A 24,480-nucleotide genomic window follows, 5' to 3' on the forward strand; every position below is an offset into this window, starting at 1 on the left:
GAGAACTTTTGCGAACTTTGCGAACCCCATAGACTTCAATGAGAAGGCGAACTTTAAAAACTAGAAAAGCCATTTCTGGCCAGAAAACTGATTTTAAAGTTTTTTAAAGGGTGCCACGACCTGGACAGTGGCATGCAGGAGGGGGATTAAGGGCAAAAATTACTCTGAAAAATACATTGTTGACACAGCGTTGCGTTTTGTGGGCAGAAATCACACTACATTTCTAAACTTGTATAATAAACTTGCTTTAAAACATCCGGCGTCTACATGCCAATCAAGTTGTGTAAAGGTTACAGCCGGTTCACACGCAAAGACAAAACGCCGCAGTAGTGGATACGGAATATATTATTGCTGGTGGAAAAACATCGCTCAGGTGATTTTATTGCAATGCAATGTCACTACTATGTGTAACGTGTTTGGTGCACTACTATGAACAACAGCAAAAAGCACTGGACACATTAAAGAACAGTAAGTTCAATAAAAAAAAAAAATTAATAAAAAAAAATGATCTCTGGTTGGTGCTGGGGGTGAACTACTAGGAGCAGCACACCAGTCCCCAACACAGCTTGACTAATAGCACTGGGCTCTATAAATTACAGTAGCAAAGTAAAAAAACACAAATTAAAAAAAATGATGTGAATGTGTGGTTGGTGCTTAGTGCACTACTATAAGCAGCACACCTGTCTCCAACACACACAGACGGAGCTGCAGTACACAATGAAAAGAAGAGTAACAGTAATCAGAAAATAAAAGCAGTCCTGAGTACCTGAATAACGGGGAAATACACCTGTCATCCAGGACCCATCCCTGGAGTCCTGTACAATATATATATATCTATATATACACACACTGTATATACATCCCCACGCATATGTACATACACACATCTATATGCTAGTTTGGTAGGATTTTTTTGGTATAACACTTTAACATGTCTTAGTTAACATTGGTTAGCATTCATTATGAATGTACTGTATATACTTCCTTAGGGTATGGATGTACATACCTAAACATTCTTCAGATGACTGTGGACTATATTATAGCAGATATAATGTATGCCTCAAACAGGGCCCTGAGATACAGCTCTTGTGCTAGGAACACTGGCAAACCCCATAACCAGAGGCACGGACAGAGAAATACACTGTACCTTTAATTTGTGATAAGAAGCACACAACACGTACGTCGTTTCAGGAAAAGGCTTTATCTGCCAATGACGTACGCCGTACGTCTTTTGGCAGATAAAGATTCTCTCTGCAGAAGCGGCATGCGCTATTTTCATTTTGGGGTCAGTACATACCACAGACTTTGGTATATCTATGCATATTGGGCATCAAACTGTTCAGTAGACCTCTGGTGTTCCTATTTGGGGTGATTTACCTTTGTACACAAGAAATTGTGTGAGATAAATGCGGCAAACTGCAACATTTTTAGGCGATTTTCTGAAATAACATAAAAATCGGCAAACTTAGGAAAGCTTTGCGGCTTGGTACTTTGGAGTAGAAAGACATGGGTACGCATTTTAGATTCGGGGGAAAGTGTACTTTCCAAAATTATATGGCTTTCTGGGGTGAGCATACTTTTTTGTAGCATTATCCCACATAAAGGATGTAAATGTGTTGATTTTTTGAAATGACACATCATATGGGGGTATGTTCCCATTGGGGCCCCTACATGCCACATATTTAGGTAAACCTATACATATTGGGCATTCAAATTCAGGGTGTTTTATCTTGGTACCTAATGCTATGTGGGAGATAAGATGCTGCAAAGTGGAAGCTTTGAGAGGATTTTTGGAAATGTCATCAAAATTGCCAACTTTAGAAATGCTTTGCGGCTTGGTACTTTGGAGTAGAAAGACATGGGTACCCAATTTTAGATTCAGGGGAATGTGTACTTTCCAAAAATATATGACTTTCTGGGGTGAGTGTACTTTTTACTAACTTTATCCCACATATAATGATGTAAATGTGTTGATTTTGCAGAAGCTTAAATGACAGATCATATGGGGGTATGTTCACATTGGGGCCCCTACATGCCACATACTTAGGGAAACCTACACATCAAACTGTTCAGTGGACCCCTGGCGTTCATATTTAGGGTGTTTTATTTGGTTACTTTATGACCTGTAGGAGATAAGTTACTACAGACTAGAAGCTTTGAAGAAATTTTTTTAAAATTTCAAATTTTGATGAAAACCTATTAATTTAGGAAAGCATTGTGACTTGTTAGTTTTGAGTAGACAGACAGTTGTGCCTATTCTGGATTTCCCAGAATCTGTTTTTTCCATTGTTAGTGGAAGTTTTGGCCTTGAAATCTAAAGTATGCAGATTTCTAGAGAAGTGCTTTGGAAATGTGGGAGTTTATATTTGGTATTGGCAAGTTCAGGAGACATGGGACTTTTCAAATCAGTTGTATTTTTGTGCATAAAATAATTTGTTTCTGGTATGTGTGTTTATATTATGAAAAATAGGATTTAAAAAAATTTTTTTTTTAGACATTTAGAAGCCTATATCTTGTTACAGAATTGGAATTACACCAAAATTCTACCATATTTTGATAGCTTAGTTTGTCCTGAAATAATATATTGTTTTCCTGGGTAAACTAAAAGTCCCCCCCAAGGAAAGGCCCCTAAAGTGAAACTGTGCAAAATGTTCAAAAACTGTCTGGCAGTAGAAGTTCCACTTTGGTCCAAAACGGCTGGCAGTGAAAGGGTTAAAGGCGGATTTTAATTTTTTTTTTTTTTTTTTTTTAAAGAACACCTCAGCATTAGGAAAGTCTGTTGAGAAGCAGCTAGCCATGAACCTTTCCTCCACTGAAAAGACACATTCCCTACTTTGGGAACAAAGAAAAATAAAAAGGGGGGAGGGCAGACATTGCTACCAACATTGAACAACAGTGCCCTACCTGACCCAGGAGCTAGAGGCCAGAAAACTCCAAAATAATGAGGTAATATGGTAGGGAATATAAAAAAAAAAATAAACCCTGTCCCTTGGACACCTTATGGGCAGGTCCAATGCTTTCCTGAGGTTAAAGAGATTTTTTTTTTTGCTTCTAGGAGCAGCAAAGCAGAAAGACCAAAAAGTTGCCAGTAAGTGGGTGTGGTTGGTCTTTTAAATATTTGGGGAGGGTCCTTCTGATGGGAGTAGGTGGAAGGGGCTATCCCAGTAAGTACTTACATGGGGTGAGGGATAAGTGTAGGACTGGGCAGACCAGGGATTACTTTGACATAGTTGGCCAGCTTGAAGTATTTTGTAATATCTGGACCAACAATCCCAGGTTCTGCCTTAAGGGTTGGGGGGAATTTCTGACACACACTGGCATGAATGCAAAGGATTTCTTGTTTCATTTGGGAAGCCCACCAAGTCATGCATTTGGGAAGCCCACCAAGTCATACAGATGTCACACATTGCATTTTCTGTAAGCTGTAAAAACCAATGTGACCTGCTACTGCATCTGTAAGTAGTGACAGAAATGGTATGTCACTCTGGATAAATTGCACAATTTGTTGAGAAACACTCTGGCTTTAATAGGTATTTGTCCAACCTGACTTTAATTCACCTAAATAGCAACCTCGTTTACCCAGTAATCAAAGCTGTATTTGACTTTCCTAAGGAAAAATAAATGTTCAGTTACTTGAAGGCATGCCACACAGAGCATAATTCTCCCCACTACTGTAAAAACATGCCTACCTTGTGACTGCAACTGAATGGAATATGCTCTGGTGCAAACTTGTAGCCAATATCCGCAATAAAATGCAAGACTTTACATTCTCGTCAGGCATCGCAACACATGCCTGCACCCAAATGTATTTAATTTGTTCAGAGGCAGGCACAGGTAGGGGCATTTTTACCGCATGGAGTGTACTCTTGCCAAGTGTTTTACATCTTGCAGAGAACATCCTTCATATGGCATTAACCAGATAACCCTGGAGACAGGGTTGCAGACGTTCAAGATTCATCTCTAAAAGTTTCAATGAACCAGGTTTGTATGGAACATACAAACTTAAACACCAAACTTCTTATGGTTTTCTGGGCTACACAAGCTACTTTGTTTTCTGTGCACTGTAACCCAATTATCTACCTTAAGGACCAGAATAGCTTTTACTTCCTAAACCAGGAAAGCTGACCTAAGGGGGGGGGGGGGGGGGGGGGGGGGGGAAATAAAGAAAAATCAAAATGAGAGCCAATTCAATTCATTTTATTGGTCTGGACCCAATTTGTTTGTACAGTACAGATACTATGGTTTTCCTGACTTTTGGAGTTAATTCAAGTATTAATGCCCCAAAATTGACATACAGCAGCATACATGAGAAAATTTGAACAGCTAGTACGAAATTTGTGTCCTAGGAGTTACAAGACAAAAAAGTGGAATGCAGCTTTTATTTAGTCAACCTCTTCAATAGTAGGACCAGAGGATGCTCCTCCTGATGGGGCACCACCAGCACCTGGGAAGCCACCAGGCATACCACCTGGCATGCCCCCAGCACTTTGATATAGCTTTGTAATAATAGGGTTGCACACCTTCTCCAGCTCTTTTTGTTGATGTTCAAACTCTTCTTTTTCTGCAGTCTGAAAGAGCAGATATGAGTTAGCCACATTTGTAGAAGTCCTTTGGTTGCTCTACAGGGGACTTGGGGGGGTGGAAGGGAAGGATTCTATTTTTTGTAGCCTGGATACCCGATATTTGACGAGTCAGACATCAAGTATCCAGGCTACAAAAATAGAATTTGAAATATTGTCAAACCACAGATTTAAGTTGCTCAGCCCCCCCCCCCCCCCAGCTTGTCTTCACTTACCTGATTTTTGTCCAGCCAAGATATAACTTCATTGCATTTATCCAGGATTTTCTGTTTGTCTTCATCACTAATTTTTCCTTTAAGTTTCTCATCTTCAACAGTAGCCTTCATGTTAAATGCGTAAGACTCAAGGGAATTCTTTGAAGATACCTTATCCCTTTGCTTCTCATCTTCAGCTTTGTACTTCTCAGCTTCTTGAACCATACGCTCAATATCTTCCTTGCTGAGACGGCCTTAAAAAAAAAAATATATATATATTTTCCATACACAGCAGGATAAACCAAACATGTTAGCACTACATAGAGGCAGTTTGGTCTAAACCGACAGTCGCTCAGACATCCAAGGAAGGTGCTAGACCATCATCAGCCTTTTGGCATCTGGTGGAAACTACGAATGGCTTTGGAATCAAGTTCATCATAGCGACTTTCTTTATAGCTTAGGAAGTTACCTTTGTCATTGGTAATTGTGATTTTGTTCTCCTTTCCTGTGCTCTTGTCAACAGCAGACACATTTAAGATACCATTGGCATCAATGTCAAATGTCACCTCGATCTGAGGAACACCTCGGGGAGCTGGAGGGATGCCAGTCAGCTCAAATTTACCCAACAAGTTGTTATCCTTGGTCATTGCTCTTTCACCCTCATACACCTGTGCAGGAAGAACGATAAGTTTTTAACCAGGAAGTGCACAATACAAAGCACATGTAGAGAAAAAAAAAACAAAAACACCACACACCTTTAGGACAGGTCATTCACCTTAAATAAAAGTTACCACAATAATTTGCTGAACATTTTTGCCTGCTGCAGAGAAGTATTTTAGGCCTACATGTCAAGGTATTTACAGCTAAACAAGTAGCCTTGTTTAGAGTTGCTACTGCAAGACAAGTTCAGAAATTATTTAGGTTAAAGCTATGCCATACAGAAATGGCGATTAAAGCAACAAGTTTTGAAGCCTTCACAGGATTTGTCAGGGTTATGCAGCCATGCATATTTTATAAGATAGGTAGAGATGGCCTGTAAAATTATATCCTTCTAGAACAGTCCCTTTATAAATAGCTGTCTTAGGCCTTGAGTGGAAATAGGAATATCTTACCTGAATTAACACTCCAGGCTGGTTATCAGAGTAAGTTGTGAAAGTCTGTGTCTGCTTTGTGGGAATGGTTGTGTTTCGCTTGATCAGAACAGTCATGACACCACCGGCTGTCTCAATACCAAGAGACAGAGGTGTAACATCAAGCAGGAGAAGGTCCTGAACATTCTCTGACTTGTCACCAGATAAGATGGCTGCCTGCACAGCTAAGAAAAAAAAAGTGGATTTAGAAAGGGAGGTATATAGACGGCACATTTTGCACTTTAAAAAAAATTCGCTCAGACATCCAAGGAAGGTAAAGAGCCATCATGAGTCTTGCGACATCTGGTGGAAACTACGAATGGCTTTGGAATCATATTCATCTTAGCAAATATCGGCTGGGGGAGGAAAAAAAAAAAAAAAAAGTTGCTATGGATTTTACCTGCACCATAGGCCACAGCTTCATCAGGGTTGATGCTCTTGTTCAACTCCTTTCCATTGAAGAAGTCTTGAAGCAGCTTCTGGATTTTAGGTATACGGGTGGATCCGCCAACCAATACAATATCGTGTATTTGTGACTTGTCAAGCTTAGCATCACGAAGTGCTTTTTCCACAGGGTCAAGGGTACCTCTAAAGAGATCAGCATTAAGTTCTTCAAAACGTGCTCTGGTGATTGAGGTATAGAAGTCGATTCCTTCATAGAGAGAATCAATTTCAATGCTAGCCTGAGTGCTGGAGGAGAGCGTACGCTTTGCACGCTCACAAGCAGTACGGAGACGGCGAACAGCTCTCTTGTTGTCAATGATGTCCTTCTTGTGCTTTCTCTTGAATTCTGCAACAAAGTGATTCACCATACGATTATCAAAGTCTTCACCACCCAAATGAGTGTCACCAGCGGTAGACTTTACTTCAAAGATGCCATCTTCAATGGTTAGAATGGAGACATCAAAGGTGCCACCACCAAGATCAAAGATCAGCACGTTTCTTTCTGCTCCAACCTTAAGAAAAAAAAAAAAAAAAAAAAGTTACTATAAGCTTCAAATCAGGACACCGCACAATCATAAATGCACCGCCTATATGATCGCTCAGACATCCAAGGAAGGTAATAAACCATCATAAGTCTTGCGACATCTGGTGGAAACTACGAATGGCTTTGGAATCAAATTCATCACAGCGATCAGTGACTGGAAGCCTTGCGCTCCATACCCAACTCTGAAAAAAATCATTTTGAATAAATGCAGTTCTGTATGGCTGACAAATTCATGTAGCAAATCTCACTAACATCAACATTTGTTTAAAAATATGTGCACCCAAGCAGATAAGGATTTATTGCTACATTAACGAACCTAAGCAAGCTTACGGACTGTTCTTACCTACAGGGAACAGTAAGTTTATTTAAAAATGGGAATAATTTACATCACTGGGCACTAACCCAACAGCAACCAAATGTTTGGTTTCACTACCTGCAGCCAACTAAATTGCTATCAGGCTTGTTGCTGTTACTGCTCAGGTTAACACTAAGCAGTGTAAACCACCCTCCCACATTCTTGAGCCCTTTACTATGGAAGTAGGTTTTAGTGATCTATACCTTCTTATCAAGTCCATAAGCAATGGCAGCAGCAGTTGGCTCATTAATGATTCGCAGTACATTCAGCCCAGATATAGTACCAGCATCCTTTGTAGCCTGTCGCTGGGAGTCATTAAAATATGCTGGGACAGTAATTACAGCATTTGTTACAGTCTGTAAAAGGAAAAAACACAAAAAAAAAAAACACATTCAATATTAAATAAAGGCCTTAATTTATAACTAAACATTCTAACACCAATTCAATATAAACTGTTCTAAAAAACCATGGTTTTAGAAGAAAAACTCTGCAATGAATACATTAGTCTACCCAACCCAGATCAAAACAATGGCAGTATTCTTTTACCTTGAATTATCAGGGAGATAAAGACTCCTTTAGTCAAAAAGGTGTGAACGATCAGGTTAAAGCAGTCCTGAACCTACAAGCTTTCTAGATGCAGGAGTTGTATTGCACAAAGCTACAAATAACCCAAAAGGCACTCACCTTGCCAAGGTATGCTTCAGCTATTTCCTTCATCTTAACTAAGACCATAGATGATATTTCCTCTGGATAGAAAGATTTGGTCTCTGCTTTATATTCTACCTGGACCTTTGGTCTTCCACTGTCACTGATAACATTGAAAGGCCAGTGCTTCATGTCAGACTGAACAACTGCATCTTCAAATCTGCGGCCAATGAGTCTCTTGGCATCTGAAAAAAAATGTAACTGCATTAAGAAAGTCTATGTGGTGCATTTATAGCCCTATCATAAAAGGGTTAAAATTTAGCCTTTATCCTAGGTATCCAATATCAGCTACACACCCCTTTCAAAGTCAGTTGCCTCATGGTGCAAAGAAATACAACACAAAAGGATTTATCTGCTGAACTCTACTCCTGCAAGGGCACTGGTATGCCTAAGGCTAATTCTGATTAAAAGCTAAGCTGTTTCAGCTAGTATAAACTGACTTAATGAAGCATTGTCCTTTTACAGGAACCATTAAAGCTGGTCAGTGACAAAACTACACTGTCACAATATTCACAATGTAATGCTTGTAATAGACATGGCTCTATACCTATAGCCAGTAATCCATTCATGTTTTTGCCCAGTAACCTTAAAGGACAATGTTTCTCTAATAAAAGGAAACGGAATTCTAAGCAGCTTTCTAGCATTAAAAATGTTTTGTTAAAAAAATGTTTAGTGCTTTAAATGTTATTTGTAAATGAAATTCTATTCGTTTGCTCACCTTATGGTTATGACTTATTATAAACAATGTTGCAAAAGCCAGTCTCCAACAAGACAGGTCTGTCAATATGCTGGCTTGTGTTACATTGTTTCAAAATTTAGAGCCACCAGAGAATAGAAGTACAAAGATTTTTATAGCAATATAAAAATTAAAACTCCTACAAACCTGTACACTGCAAAGTTGCTTAGAATTATGTTCTATCAGGCACAATATTTTGGGTTGCATGACCTTTAATTTGATATTTTAGCATCTTGCTCATATGTAGTATGTATTATAAAAGTCTCAGTACTACTTAACACTGCTATAGACTCATATTATCCTTACCAAAAACTGTGTTTGTGGGGTTCATGGCAACTTGATTTTTAGCTGCATCTCCAATCAATCTCTCAGTATCTGTAAAAGCCACATAACTAGGTGTGGTCCTGTTTCCTTGGTCATTGGCAATGATTTCCACTTTGCCATGCTGGAAGACACCCACACATGAGTAAGTGGTGCCAAGATCAATTCCAACTGCTGGTCCCTTAGACATTGTTGCTGTATTTATAAAAAAAAAAACAAAAAAACAAAACACAATAGGTTAAACCAAGCACAGTAGCAAAAGATACAATAGCAAAGATCCAAGTTACAATCTGCAGGTAAAAATTTAACCCAGTGGCTCTCTAATTTGGGACAACGCTTAAACTCCTTAAAAGGCAACAGTATTTAGGAGAATGTTTATTACATGATACCCCATAATCTTACACGCCAACAATCCACAGGTTTAGAACCTGGTTTACTTATGGTTCACTATATGGAAATTGACATGGCAGACTTGTTTTAGAAACTGACATACATATCAAATAGCTGACTGGTAAAAAGAATGTATTTTCAAATACAATATTTCTGCACTATAAATAGTAAGGAGATGCTGAAGGTTGCATTTGCCAGAACATGAGTCAGTTTAACACCCACTGCATTTGCCGAGAGTCCATAGAAACAGTAGCATTTATCAGCAGCCATTAAAGAACAAAAGGTTGTATATACTTCAACCCCCACACTTAGGTCGCGGTAGGCCATTTTGTCCCGCACTGCAGAAGAAATCCGCCATTTTGGGCTGGAACGCAGACACGTGATAAGTGACAGAACAAACGCACATGACTGCAGAAGCCATGAGTAAATGGCGACGGGTAAGTCACAGGGCTTAGGTTGTCGCTTTAAAGCAGTAATCCAACCCGCATTTTCAATATACGTTAATGCACGTCAACATAGTAACAACCGTACAAATTAATTTACAGACTACAGGGATTCGGCAAAGCGTATGGGAAGGGGTTTCCGTAAATTATATATTTCTACAAATCACACAAAAAATAGATATAACAAAATCGGCAGCCATGATCATACACTAGAAATGGAAGTGGACAAAACATTACACGGTTACGTTGTGTGCGGACTTCAGCAAACCCGGCTATGAATACACTCTGCATCTAATACTACGCGGGGTTTGGTAGAGGTAAATTCCAACTACATTATTTTACAAAACAACCAACATACACAAAACCACTGTCCAGTACGTGAACAAATTTCGGGTTTATAAAACTAAAAGTTAACATTGTATCTAAACATTAATATTCTAACCTTCAAATAAACAAAAAAAAGACTATAGAGCCATGAAGTTATAAATCCTTTACCTCTCAGTAATGTGATATGGACGACTGGTTTTAAATGAGCTGCTCGCCGTCTCCGAGCTTGTAAAGCTTGCAATGAGAACGAACGCCTCTGCCGGCTGCTTTATATACCGGCTTAGAAGGTTCCAGAACAGAATGTCGTAAAACGTCGACGTAGGGAGTAGCCTGCCAATCACAGCGCTTCCCCATGAGCACATGATAGAAGAAAGCACGATCTTCTAGAAAGTTCCACAGCGGCACAAAGATTCCGTTTCGATTGAACTGTCCATATTTGTTTGGGGGAAGCTTTACTTTTAAGAAATAGTCGCACTGCATTACGCAAAACCGCAGATATATTTAAGATAATGCAGAGCCAGTCGCTTAAAAAACAGGACAATAAAAGCCTGGGTTGCCAGGTTGGGCTATTAATTTAAAGCCCTGGCGGGTTTCTAAAGTACAAACCCGCCAAGGTACAGTTTGGGGCTATTTTTTGGAGCCTTGGCGGGTTTGTAGTTTGGAAACTAGTCAAAAATGTTTTCCCACTACTGTGCCTGTTGCACTGCATGCTGGGAAATGTAGTTTGTATCTAACAATTAGCCTACAGCTAGGATTAATATAAAACTACAATACCCAGCATGCAATTGGACAGTATAGACAGATACTCCTGTTTTCTATTCTTTTTTTGCTCTTTCAGGCTCAAACTGTCTGTTCTACAACCTGTTCCCTTCTCTATAGGGTATGTGATTGTATTATTACTTTCTACTGTGATGTGGGGGTAGTTCTGCAGTTGATCCTTAAGGGTGGCCATGTCCTAATGGTCCTTGCCAGAAGCACAGTAGGAGGGGAATAATTAATCACACAAGCAAAGACAGGCTGCAGTTCCTCATCAGGTCAGCCTAGCTGCTGATTGGTTCCTATCCTACAGTGCAGTGTGCTGAGTGCCCGCCGCCCCCCTGCACAGCCTGGGAAAGGAGGCAGCAGGAAGTGGAACAGATGGGCAGGACTAGTGGAGTTTTTGGAGAAATTCAATATACCTGTATCAGCCTGAAACACTACTTTTTAAAGCACATTCCTTCTATATTTAGATGAGTACAATTCAATATTAGCCCCTATTAAAGGGCTAATTTAAATTAAACTATCAACCTGGCAGCAATTATGATGTCAAAATGATTACATTAAAAAATTATGATTATGATTACATAATCTTACAATATGAGTGTGTTAAAGGGCTAATTTAAATTAAACTATCAACCTGGCAGCAATTATGATGTCAAAATTATTACATAATCTTACAATATGAGTGGGAGGTTTAAATATAAACAATAAAAATATAATTTTCTCTCACGTCCAAGGGGGACACAGGAACAGTGGGGTAAAGGGCCCCCAGGAGGCAGGACACTAGTGACGTAAGAATTGTAGCCACTCCTTCTCCCTTTACCCCCCCTTGCTCAGCGAACAGCATTCAGCTTTTTCTGTGTCCTCGTCACAGGAGGTATGGACTGGCCCTAGAGGGCCCTACTAAAGGACATCATCAACTCCCAGCGGTAGTTTCATTTTTTGCCTGCACTAAGTGCCTTAACAAGTTTAAGGAGGCCCAGCCTAACCCCATTTGCTCATCTTGCAGCACTCGGGTTACAACATCTGCAGAGCCCCCTGAATCTCAGTCAGCGGGTATTTCTGAACAATTTCAGACTGGCTCATTGCAGTCTACTGCATCAGCCCCACAAGCATCCTCTGATGCGCCAGCTTGGGCCATCTGCCTTTCTCAATCCCTTCAAGCTATACCACAGCTTGCCTCCTCTATTGACAAAATGCTTGGCAAAATTGCGGAAGCTCCAGCTACCACAAATAAGCGCAAGCGTGATTTTGGTAGAAAAGAAGCCACTCTAAAACTTCTTTCTTCCAGCCCCTCTCCATCTGAGGGTGAGGCCAGTGAAGGAGAGTTTTTTTCCTCTGAACATTCAGATTCTGAAGAGGGTGATACATCTACGGACTCTTCTTCTAATATAGACCATCTCATAAAAGCAGTTCTTGAGGTATTGCAGATTGAGGAACCAGATTCTGCCGCAGGGAAATCAAAAGGCCTCTTTAAGAGACATAGCAAGGCCTCAGTGGCCTTCCCGGCCCATGAGCAACTTCAGGCAGTTATTCAGGATGAATGTCAGACTCCTGAGAAAAGATTTCAGGCAACTAAGCGCTTTACTAAGCAATATCCCTTCCCTAAGGAATTTGTTGACAAATGGAGCTCTCCTCCAGTGGTAGATGCTCCTGTCTCTAGGTTATCAAAAGCCACAACCCTACCAGTACCAGATACATCAGCCTTTAAAGACCCCACAGACAAAAAGCTGGAGGGGTTTCTTAAGGCTTCCTTTTCTGCTTCAGGGTCAGCACTACTCCCTATCCTGGCCTCTGCCTGGGTTAGCAGAGCCGTTGAGGCCTGGGCCAACACCTTGCTTCAGTTATCACAAGAGGAAGGTTACCCAGCCCAAATTCCTCAACTGGTATCTTACATCATTGAAGCCAACTCCTTTATAGGCGAGGCTGTTCTAGATGCAGCAAAGTTAGTGGCTCGCTCCTCAGCACTCTCTGTAGCCTCTCATAGGTCTCTCTGGCTCAAACTTTGGTCGGCTGACCTCAGTTCCAAAAAATCCCTTATTGCTATACCCTTCAAGGGATCTAGGCTTTTTGGGGAAGAGCTAAAAAAAAAAATCATTTCTCAAGCAACTGGAGGGAAAAGCACACTTCTTCCACAAAACAAACCAAAACCTAGTTTGGGTGCTAAGAGAGGTGGTTCCTTTCGAAGCCAAACCTTTCGCAACTTCAAGAGTAGCTTTCCCCCGCGTGCCTCCTCCTCATTTAAACAGTGGTTTCCCAACAAGGGTAAATCCACCTGGCAGGCTAAGAAGCCCCAGCACAAGCCCGCTAGCGACAAGAACTCTACTTCCTGACTACAAGGTAAAAACCTTGGAAGCCTGGACTCTAGGGGGCAGGCTTCGTTTTTTTGCAAAAGCTTGGGCGATGCACACTTCAGAACCCTGGATCCTAAACACAATATCCTTCGGCTATGCCTCGAGTTCCGACATGCCCCGCCTCCTCGGCATTTCTTCTTGTCCAAACTTCCCTCACAAACTACCAAGAGGGTGGCCTTTTTGGCAACGTTTTCACGGGTTTTATTCAAATCTCTTTATAGTTCCCAAGAGGGACGGGTCTTACCGCCCCGTGTTAGACCTCAAGAGACTGAACAAACAGATTTCCTATCAGCGCTTCAAAATGGAATCACTTCGTTTGGTGATCCGAGCCATGGAACCGGGGCAATATCTGGCATCCTTGGATATCAAAGATGCCTACCTCCACGTTCCGGTGTTCCCTCAACACCACCAGTTCCTCAGATTTGCTTACCAGAATCAGCACTTCCAATTTGTTGCTCTGCCCTTCGGCCTTACGTCCGCACCATGGGTGTTCACAAAGATTATGGCCATTATGGCAGCATTTCTCCGTGTCCGTGGTGTGTCTATAACACCATATTTGGACAACCTCCTCATCAAGGCTCGTTCCAAGGATCTGGCGGAACAGCACCTTCATTTAACAACCCAGTGTCTCCAAGAATTCGGCTGGACGATCAACTTCCAGAAGTCCTCCCTTCTTCCCTAGCCAGAACATGGTCTTTCTGGGATTGAAATTCGACACTTGTCAACAGAAAGTGTTTCTCCCGGAGGACAAACAACAGAAGCTACGATCCTCCATAATGCTCCTCAAAACTTAACAGTATCCCACGGTTCAGGCGTGCATGAGAGTCCTCGGTCTGATGGTCTCAGCCATAGAGGCAGTTCCATTTGCCCAATTTCACCTCCGCCCACTTCAGGCAACAATTCTCACACGTTGGCACAGAACCTCCCTGCACCAGAGAATATTCCTCTCAACAGGAATCAAGAGGTTATTGAACTGGTGGCTGAACCCCAACTGTCTATCGCAGGGTCGGATGTTCACGGAGCCCTCCTGGCAGATTGTCACGACGGACGCCAGTCTCCTGGGCTCGGGAGCGACCTTCCAAGGGAGGTCAGTCCAGGGCTGGTGGTCCCCAAAGGAAGCTCTTCTCCCGATCAACCTCTTAGAGATAAGAGCAATTCGCCTAGCTCTACAGTCGTGGCAGACTCTGCTACAACACAAACCGGTGCGCATCCAAACAGGCAACGCCACCGCCGTAGTGTACATCAACTGCCAGGGAGGCACACGGAGCAGGGCGGCAAACAAGGAAGTAGCACCCATTCTGCACTGGGCAGAGAGCAACGTCCTACAGCTCTCCGCCATTCACATTCCCGGTGTAGCCAACTGGGAGGCGGACTACCTCAGCAGGCACCGGGTGGATCCCGGGGAGTGGGAATTGCACCAAGACACCTTCCAGCTGTTAGTTCGCAGATGGGGAGAACCCCAAATCGATCTGATGGCCACCAGGCACAACCGCAAAGTCCCCAGGTTCTTTGCACGATATCGAGACCCTCTAGCAGACGGGATAGACGCCATGACAATGCCTTGGCGCTTTCGCCTAGCTTACATCTTCCCGCCTCTACCGATGCTCCCCCGAGTGCTCAAAAAGATTTGCAAAGAAGAGGCCAGGGTCATAGTAGTCACCCCACGCTGGCCCCGGAGGTCCTGGTATTCAGACCTCCTAAGCCTGTCCCTAGAGGCTCCGGTACCGCTCCCTCCAAGGGACGACCTCCTTTCCCAGGGTCCCATCCACCATCAGAATCCTCATCTCTTCGCGTTAATGGGATGGCTCTTGAAGCCTCAATCTTAAGGAAAAAGGGCTTGTCAGAAGAAGTAATCTTGACCATGCTAAAAGCACGTAAGCCATCAACATCCAAGGCTTACCACAGGACATGGGATTGCTACCACTCCTGGTGCGACCAACAAGACCTTGAATCAGGGAACTCAGTATCCCAACAATTCTTGACTTCTTGCAAGCCGGGCTGGCCAAGGGACTTCGTCTCGGTTCCCTGAAGGCACAAGTGTCAGCTCTTTCCATCCTGTTCCAGGAACGCTTGGCCCTACATGAAGACGTGCGTACCTTTCTCCAGTGGGTTTCGCGAGTGGTCCCGCCATTCCGACACCCAATTCCCCCATGGACCTCAATCTGGTACTTAGGGCACTCCTCGAGCCTCCCTTCGAACCACTGGAGTCAGTAGACATCCATTTCCTCACGTGGAAGACCATATTCCTGGTAGCCATAGCCTCCGTTCAGCGGGTTTCAGAACTGAGTGCATTGTCATGTTCACCACCTTTCCTGATTTTCCAGGAAGACAGAGCGGTACTAAGTACGGTACCCAGTTTCCTTCCCAAGGTGGTATCCTCATTTCACATCAATGCGGAGATTGTTCTTCCCTCCTTCTGCAATAACCCTCAGAACGAAAAAGAATCAAAGCTCCCTATTTGTACTCCCCTAGAAAAGGGCTCTCGGCTACCAAAACCACAATAGCCTGTTGGATCAAAGAGGCGGTCAGGCGGTCCTACCTGGCACATAAGAAAACGCCACCCTTACGGTTACGGGCTCACTCTACCAGAGCATTAGGAGCCTCTTGGGCTCATAGAAACTTCGCATCAGCTGACCAGATCTGCAAAGCAGCTACCTGGTCCTCCTTACACACCTTTACACGGTTTTATCAATTCAATACTTACCTCTCCGTGGAGGCGGCCTTAAGCCGAAAGATCCTCCAAGCGGTGGTTTCTTAAGGAGTTCCTCCCTCCCTTATTCGGGGCATCTTTGGTATGTCCTGTCAGGATCAGCCAGGGTTCGAACACCACTTGGGGTGTTCCTGGCGGCATGCATTTGCCTCTGTAGCCACTGGAGGCATTTTGGGCTGTCTCTGTTTAATTCTTCTCTTGCTCCCTTTCCTCCGCCCACCTCATTAACCTCATGTGTTTCCCATCTCCTAATCTTCACCCTTTATAAGCCTTTCCCTGACCATTGCCCCTTGCTTGGTCATTAATTGTTTCTCGTGACCCTGCCTCCGTGTTTCCCTGTTCCTGTGTCTATTCTTGTTCTCTGGTTCCAAGCTCCAGTTCCGTGTCCTGATCCTGCTTTCTGCCTTGTTCCTGTGCCCTTCCTAGTTCTGCCTTGATTTCCCGGTTTTGACCTTGGCCTGTTCTTGACTTCGCTTGACTGCCGCTTGCCCTGACCTTTTGCCTGTTTTGGATTCTGCCTCTGCCTGCCGTGTTATATATGCAGTGTGTATTTCCATTGTGTGCACTGTTATGTCACTAGTATTAAAGTTCTTCATTATCATCATGGCCTCTGACACCAGTTCTGTGACTTATGGTTACACTCCGGGTTACCCAGTCTTCAGGCTCCCACCTTCCTGGTACTCCATGGCGTCTCCTCAGGGAGATCGTGACATGTCCCCACTGTTCCTGTGCCCCCCTTGGACGTGAGAGAAAGGGAGATTTATGTACTTACGGTTAAATCCTTTTCTCTCCAGTCCTAAGGGGGACACAGGACTTCCCCCCCGGAACTCTGGGGTTTCAATTTCAGCTGTACATGTAGCATAAGTTCAATGGAGTTATGTTCCTGTTTGAGTTTGTTATTAACTGAATGCTGTTCGCTGAGCAAGGAGGGATAAAGGGAGAAGGAGTGGCTACAATTCTTACGTCACTACAGTGTCCTGCCTCCTGGTGGGAGGGGCCCTTTACCCCACTGTTCCTGTGTCCCCCTTAGGACTGGAGAGAAAAGGATTTAACCTTAAGTACATAGATCTCCCTAAATTATTACATTTATTTAATAAGAATTGCTAGGTATAGGTAGCTCTGACCCATAGTAAGAAACCTCTGAAATTCTGGATATGTATTCTTAACAATTTTATCTCAAGATACTAGTTCACACAACACAGGTTTAAAATTGGCCTGTAGTCTCTGAAAAGTTTAAACCTTAAAAATAGAATAGAATTTATCTTCTGATTCTTTTGGGCTTATATTGGAACTCCTTTGCAAATTCTTTAAGATTTCTAGCAACAGCGAAGATTTGTAAGTCAGGGACAGGCAAAGGTAAAAAACCAGCAGAAATCAGTACAAAATTAGCTTTAGCAAAGTCAGAATACACTAAACCAGCTGAGTGGTGCCGGGTTCAGTGTGCATGCACACGACGCAAAGGTATGCGTGCTAGAGCTTGCCTATGCAGAAGAGCCTGGGGACTGGCATGCTTAGCGGTAGGTACGTGCACCAGTCTTCCGGTGCTCTTTACATTTTGGTTCTGATTTGTCCTTTTTTTGACTAGCAAAAAAGTTGCTTTTCAAGAGAACTTAATTTAAGTTCTGGACATAACTTAAGTTATGTTTATATTGTTTAGTGTCTCTGCATGACAGGTACTATGGAACAGGAGTGAAAGTCAAGAATCCAATGCTGTGGTATAAGAAAGGTTAAGTCATAGTCAAACTGATCCTACTGTGTTTGACTGATAGATTGTAATCCCTATTGGGCCAGTGACTGGAAATGAGTGGGGAGCTTTTGAGCATTTTGTCAACTAGGCCCTTTGTAGTTCCTTGGGGGGTGGAATGCTCAAAATTACAACTTGATTTTAAGTGCATAGAGCTTCAAACTGCCCATGTGACAAAATACTCAAAATTGCCCTGTGTGCTAGTTCTTAAACATTCAATGGATGTGTATACCTCTATATCTGTTTCTAAAACCTTCCGTAAGGCTAATGCCACACGAGGCGTAGGGCGGATATTTTCGGCAAGCGTAAAAGCGCTTGCTGAAAATTCCTCCCTGCACCTCCTGCATGTGCCTGCACCCGATATAAGCATGAAAATGCGAGATAATGCAAAGTCTCGTGTTTTCATGCCTATGTCGGCTACATGTGCCTGCACCCGAGCGTATCTCATTCATTCGGGTGCAGGCACATGTAGGAGGCGTAGGGCGGAATTTTCAGCAAGTGCTTTTATGCTTGTCGAAAATATCCGCCCTACACCTTGTGTGGCATTAGCCTAACCCTAAAATTAAATGATTTACTTTCTAAAGAACAAAAATAAATTTGCCTTCATATTGTGCTGGGATATAAACCTATGAGTGAATGCTTCAATGTGAAGTTCTGGAATCCTATTCCATTGTCCAGCAAGCTAAACACCTTTGCATAGTAACTTTTGAACCTTGAGCATTTCCCTTTGCCAATCAAGCTATTTTAACAAAATACAAAACAGGATAACTTACAGGGAATGCCTTCAGTGGGGTATTGTAGAAAGCTTCAAGACCCTATAATGAATTGTTCACCTTTAAATTAACTTTTAGCCTGCTGTAGAGAGTGCTATTCTGAGACAATTTGCAATTAACTTTAATTTTTTATTATTATTTGCGGGTTTTGAGTTATCTAGCTTTTTGTTCAGCAGCCAAACTGGTTCCTGGGGTACAATTTAACCTAGCAACCAGGCAGTGGTTTGAAAGAGAGCCTAAATAAAAAGATAAGTAATAGAAAATAACAATAACAACAAAACTGTAGCCTCACAGAGCAATAGTTTTTGGCTGCCGGGGTCAGTGACCCCCATTTGAAAGCTGCAAAGAGTTTGAAGAGGAAGGCAAATAACTCAAAAACAAATAAAAAATGAAGACCAAAACTTGCTAAGAATAGGCCATTCTGTAACATACTAAAAGTTAACCTGAAGGTCTGCAGATTAATGGGGGAATGTAATAAAAGTCATAAATGAAAAGAAATGCGTGTAATAAAGAATACAAATTTGCATTTCGCAATGTGATATTATTTATTAGACTGTTATTGCATTGTGAATTTTAATTACACATTGCAAACTTTTTAACCCTTTCCCTGCCAAAGCCGTAGCTCCTACGTGCTGGCATAAAAAGATGTCACACGTCGAGTACGTAGGAGCTACGTTTTCTTTACTTTGCGCTTGTTCTCTGCCTTTGCTGCTTAATCCGAGCGCAGAGAATGAGCGCTAAGTAAAGAACCCCCTAGGGAACGAGCGGAGGGGGGTACCCAGTGGCCCCTGGGGCACGATTGCCTACGTGCCCGACTTTTTCTGCGCTCACCCTCACTTCCTGCGCTCCGCCCCCCTGCTTCCTGTGCCAGCTACTCACCACTGAAGCTGCTGTCCCGGCATCTCCTGTCTTCCTCCTGTGATCTTCAATGATCTTCAGCTCCATGGACCCAAGGTAAGTGCTACATACACACACAATCACACATATTACACTAATACACACTTATACTCACACTTACACACACACATACATTTTTGTTTTGTCAGAATGTGTACTTTCGGAAAATGTATGGTTTTCTAGGGTCTCCATACTGTTAGGGGGTCTTATGGCGCATAATACACATACCGGGTGCAAAAACCGCACGAGCTGGAGCGTCATTCATGAAAATTCAAATGCACTATTTTCATTTGGGTGCCCCTGTACTCCACATAGTTTGGTAAATCTAGGCATATAGGGCATCAAACTGTTCAGTAGACCTCTGGTGTTCCTATTTGGGGTGATTTTCCTTTGTAGGCAAGAAATTGTGTGAGATAAATGCGGCAAATTGCAACATTTTTAGTAGATTTTCTGAAATGTCATAGAAACCACTAGCTTTAGGAAAGCTTTGCAGATTGGTACTTTGGTGTAGAAAGGACTCTTTACCCATGTTGGATTTGTCTGAATGTGTACTTTCCAAAAATATATGGTTTTCAGGGGTAACCCTATATTTCTGCAGTTTCTATCCCACATAAAACTGCCATGTGTTTATGAATTAGGTAAAGGTAAGCCATGAAATTAGTGCGCACAAGGTATATTTTGGGGCCTCTAAGTGCCATGTGCTTTGATAAACCTATGTACAGTGGGCATCAAACTGTTCAGTAAACCTCTGGGGTTCATATTTAGGGTGTTTTATCTTGGTACCTAATGACCTATAGAAAATAAGATGCTGCATATTGGAAGTTTTGAGGTGATTTTTGGAAATGTAATAAACTCGGCAAACTTAGGAAAGCTTTGCGGCTTGGTACTTTGGAGTAGAAAGACACGGGTTCCGGGTACCCATTTTAGATTTCGGGGAATGTGTACTTTCCAAAAATATATGATTTTCTGGGGTGAGCGTACTTTTTACTAACTTTATCCCACATAAAATGATGTAAATGTGTTTATTTTGCAGAAGCTGAAATGAGAGAAATGACGGATCATATGGGGTATGTTCACATTGGGGCCCCTACATGCCACATACTTAGGTAAACCTATACATATTGGGCATCAAACTGTTCAGTGGACCCCTGGCGTTCAAATTTAGGGTGTTTTATCTTGGTACCTTATGCTTTGCGGCTTGGTACTTTGGAGTAGAAAGACATGGGTACCCATTTTAGATTCGGGGGAATGTGTACTTTCCAAAAATATATGGCTTTCTGGGGTGAGCGTACTTTTTTGTAGTGTTGTCCCACACAAAATGATGTAAATGTGTTGATTTTGCAGAAGCTGGAATGACAGAAATGAGAGATCATATGGGGGTATGTTCACACTGGGGCTCCTACATGCCACATACTTAGGTAAACCTATACATATTGGGCATCAAACTGTTCAGTGGACCCCTGGCGTTCATATTTAGGGTGTTTTATCTGGTTACTTTATGACATGTAGGAGATAAAATACTATAGACAGGAAGCTTTGAAGCGATTTTTAAGAAATTTCACAAATTTTGATACAAAACAATAACTTTAGGAAAGCATTGCAACTTAGTACTTTGGAGTAGACAGGTAGTTCTATCTATTCTGGATTCCACAGAATCTGTTCTTTCTAAAAATGTATAATTTTCTGGGATAAACCTTTTGTTAGTGGAATTTGTGATCTTGAAATCTAAAGTATGCAGGGGACTTGCAGGGAGTTTTTGAGAAATCTCAATAAAACTATATATATTTGGTATTGGCACGTTCAGGAGACATGGGACTTTCCAAATCAGTTGTATTTTTGAGCATAAAATAATTTTTGTTTCTGGTGTATGTGTTTATATTATGGAAAATATTATTTTTTTTCATTTTTTAGACATAGCCTATATCTTTTTACAGAATTGGAATTACACATATTTTCCAACCATATTTTGAAAGATTAGGTTGTCCTGAAAAAAATGATATATAGTTTTCCTGGGTAAACTAAAAGTCCCCCTAGGAAAAGCCCCTAAAGTGAAACAGTGCAAAATGTTCAAAAACTGTCTGGCAGTAGAAGTTCCACTTTGTTCAAAATGGCTGGCAGTGAAAGGGTTAAGGCACGCTTGAATGTAGCTTAGTCTTTTGGAGCAAACTTAATGTTTTCATTAAGAAGTTTTATTACATACACTGTGCACATTGCAAACACTAAAATTCACAAACTTTCTTCCACTGTTGGAAGTAGTCGCTAAACAATTTCCACATTCGCAAAGCCCATAGTAAATCCGCACAGAGGCATACATTTTCGCATTGCAAATACTTTTTCCGTTACCGACTTTTATTACATCCCCCCCTAAGCCTTTAAATGCCACAGCAGCATGACAGTGACAAATCTATACTTTGTTACTCTGCTACAGGCCCTTTCCAGTTTCAGCAGAATAAAAACTCCATTCCCAAAGTAAGATCCATACTTAATAGGAGTGGAACAACTTCACTGGCCTGCACAAAGCCCTGACCTCAAACTAACTGAACACCTGTTGGATGATTTACAATGCTTATGTGAACCAGGCCTCAATTTCCAACATCAGTGCTCAATCTTTTACTTATTAACGGAAACAAACTCCACCAACAGGATTTTAACATTAGTGGAAAACCATCGCAGAGGAGTAGAGGCTTTTAGAGGGGTTTTAGCATACCTTCCAACTGTCCCGATTTTAACAGCTCAGCCCACAGTCCCAGATTCTTATTGGAAAGTCCCTCATTTCCCTTTAATCTCGTGCACTAAACACCAAAAAAGATACAAAGTTTCTCTAAATAACATAAGTAGTCTTTTGACAGAGAGCCTAGAATACTCAACACCTGTAATTAGATACAATTGTAGCTAATAAGATAAATAGGTCTCTAGGGGGAACTGAGACTTAACCCTTTAAGTGCCAGCCGAATTTGTCATTTCAGTTCCCCCCAGTGCCAGACGTTTTTTAAGCATTTTGTACTCATTCACTTTAACAATGTTTTTTGGTAGGAAAACCTCCATGAAACTAGGGAAATTATATATCGTTTTTTCGTCACTAATTGGGCTTCGACATACACACCGAATTTTATAACTTTTCTGGAGATATGATGTGTATTTTGGGTGAAATATGTAAAAAAAAAAATAAAATTATGAAAAATTTCCACACTTTTTTTGTTGTTTGTAAAAGCCCTGATACTCCCAAGTCCAACGATACCAAATATGTGGTGGTAACCCACAGTTCCTGTCCAGAAGTAACCCCCAAACTAAAGCAGTACTTTGTACAATATCACACCAGAACAAAGTGGAAAAGCGCTTGTAACAGTTGATGCAGCATAACTTATATGTAAATCTAAAATTTCCCCTCATGTTTGGTATCTTTAGAAACTACAGACCTTCAGGTTTCTAGGTGAGTTTTCACTCAAAAGCCAAATACTTTTTGTCAGTGCATTGTGAAATTTGGAGCTTTTTTTGACATTTTTCTTTTCTAAAACGTAAACTTGGATGCATGATCAAATGTGGATTTGACAAAAAAAATCTCATAAAAATTTTCGAACAAAGCCAAATTTGAAAGACAAACTTCTCCCGAATAAAATGATGCCCCATATGTATGGGTGCACATAAAGACATGGGCACCAAACACTCCAAAGCAGGGGCAATGCATAAAAGCAATTCCAGCTAAAAATGTGGGTGCTGCGCTCTATGTGCACTACCTGCAGTTTTTCAGTGTTAACCCCCCTACCTGTGAGATAACCCCCACAAACTATATACAGTGGCTTGCAAAAGTATTCGGCCCCCTTGAACTTTTCCACATTTTGTCACATTACAGCCACAAACATGAATCAATTTTATTGGAATTCCACGTGAAAGACCAATACAAAGTGGTGTACACGTGAGAAGTGGAACGAAAATCATACATGATTCCAAACATTTTTTACAAATAAATAACTGCAAAGTGGGGGGTGCGTAATTATTCAGCCCCCTTTGGTCTGAGTGCAGTCAGTTGCCCATAGACATTGCCTGATGAGTGCTAATGACTAAATAGAGTGCCCCTGTGTGTAATCTAATGTCAGTACAAATACAGCTGCTCTGTGACGGCCTCAGAGGTTGTCTACGAGAATATTGGGAACAACAACACCATGAAGTCCAAAGAACACACCAGACAGGTCAGGGATAAAGTTATTGAGAAATTTAAAGCAGGCTTAGGCTACAAAAAGACTTCCAAAGCCTTGAACATCCCACGGAGCACTGTTCAAGCGATCATTCAGAAATGGAAGGAGTATGGCACAACTGTAAACCTACCAAGACAAGGCTGTCCACCTAAACTCACAGGCCAAACAAGGAGATCGCTGATCAGAAATGCAGCCAAGAGGCCCATGGTGACTCTGGACGAGCTGCAGAGATCTACAGCTCAGGTGGGGGAATCTGTCCATAGGACAACTATTAGTCGTGCACTGCACAAAGTTGGCCTTTATGGTAGAGTGGCAAGAAGAAAGCCATTGTTAACAGAAAACCATAAGAAGTCCCATTTGCAGTTTGCCACAAGCCATGTGGGGGACACAGCAAACATGTGGAAGAAGGTGCTCTGGTCAGATGAGACCAAAATGGAACTTTTTGGCCAAAATGCAAAACGCTATGTGTGGCGGAAAACTAACACTGCACATCACTCTGAACACACCATCCCCACTGTCAAATATAGTGGTGGCAGCATCATGCTCTGGGGGTGCTTCTCTTCAGCAGGGACAGGGAAGCTGGTCAGAGTTGATGGGAAGATGGATGGAGCCAAATACAGGGCAATCTTGGAAGAAAACCTCTTGGAGTCTGCAAAAGACTTAAGACTGGGGCGGAGGTTCACCTTCCAGCAGGACAATGACCCTAAACGTAAAGCCAGGGCAACAATGGAATGGTTTAAAATAAAACATATCCATGTGTTAGAATGGCCCAGTCAAAGTCCAGATCTAAATCCAATCGAGAATCTGTGGCAAGATCTGAAAACTGCTGTTCACAAACGCTGTCCATCTAATCTGACTGAGCTGGAGCTGTTTTGCAAAGA

At 41.9% G+C, this 24,480-nt stretch overlaps 1 protein-coding gene and 3 non-coding genes across 4 annotated transcripts; all 4 read right to left on the reverse strand.

The window, feature by feature from the left end:
• Positions 1-4,176: 4,176 nt before the first annotated feature.
• Positions 4,177-10,445, reverse strand: hspa8 (heat shock protein family A (Hsp70) member 8). The gene is made up of 9 exons (XM_002937528.4): positions 10,338-10,445; positions 8,995-9,204; positions 7,932-8,137; positions 7,451-7,603; positions 6,305-6,860; positions 5,887-6,089; positions 5,244-5,442; positions 4,796-5,028; positions 4,177-4,568 (listed from the first exon to the last, which is right to left on the reverse strand). Exons 2-9 carry the CDS (start codon positions 9,197-9,199, stop codon positions 4,383-4,385), a joined length of 1,941 nt encoding a protein of 646 aa, XP_002937574.2. The 5' UTR covers positions 9,200-9,204; positions 10,338-10,445; the 3' UTR covers positions 4,177-4,382.
• LOC116412589 lies at positions 5,123-5,218 on the reverse strand. The gene has a single exon (XR_004223819.1). It is a non-coding gene; the product is annotated as a small nucleolar RNA SNORD14 (small nucleolar RNA).
• On the reverse strand, positions 6,158-6,253 carry LOC116412588. Its single transcript, XR_004223818.1, has one exon. It is a non-coding gene; the product is annotated as a small nucleolar RNA SNORD14 (small nucleolar RNA).
• Positions 6,944-7,039, reverse strand: LOC116412587. Its single transcript, XR_004223817.1, has one exon. It is a non-coding gene; the product is annotated as a small nucleolar RNA SNORD14 (small nucleolar RNA).
• Positions 10,446-24,480: the final 14,035 nt, after the last annotated feature.

Source organism: Xenopus tropicalis, chromosome 7, assembly GCF_000004195.4.
Source record: "Xenopus tropicalis strain Nigerian chromosome 7, UCB_Xtro_10.0, whole genome shotgun sequence".
Taxonomy (NCBI): Eukaryota; Metazoa; Chordata; class Amphibia; order Anura; family Pipidae; genus Xenopus; species Xenopus tropicalis.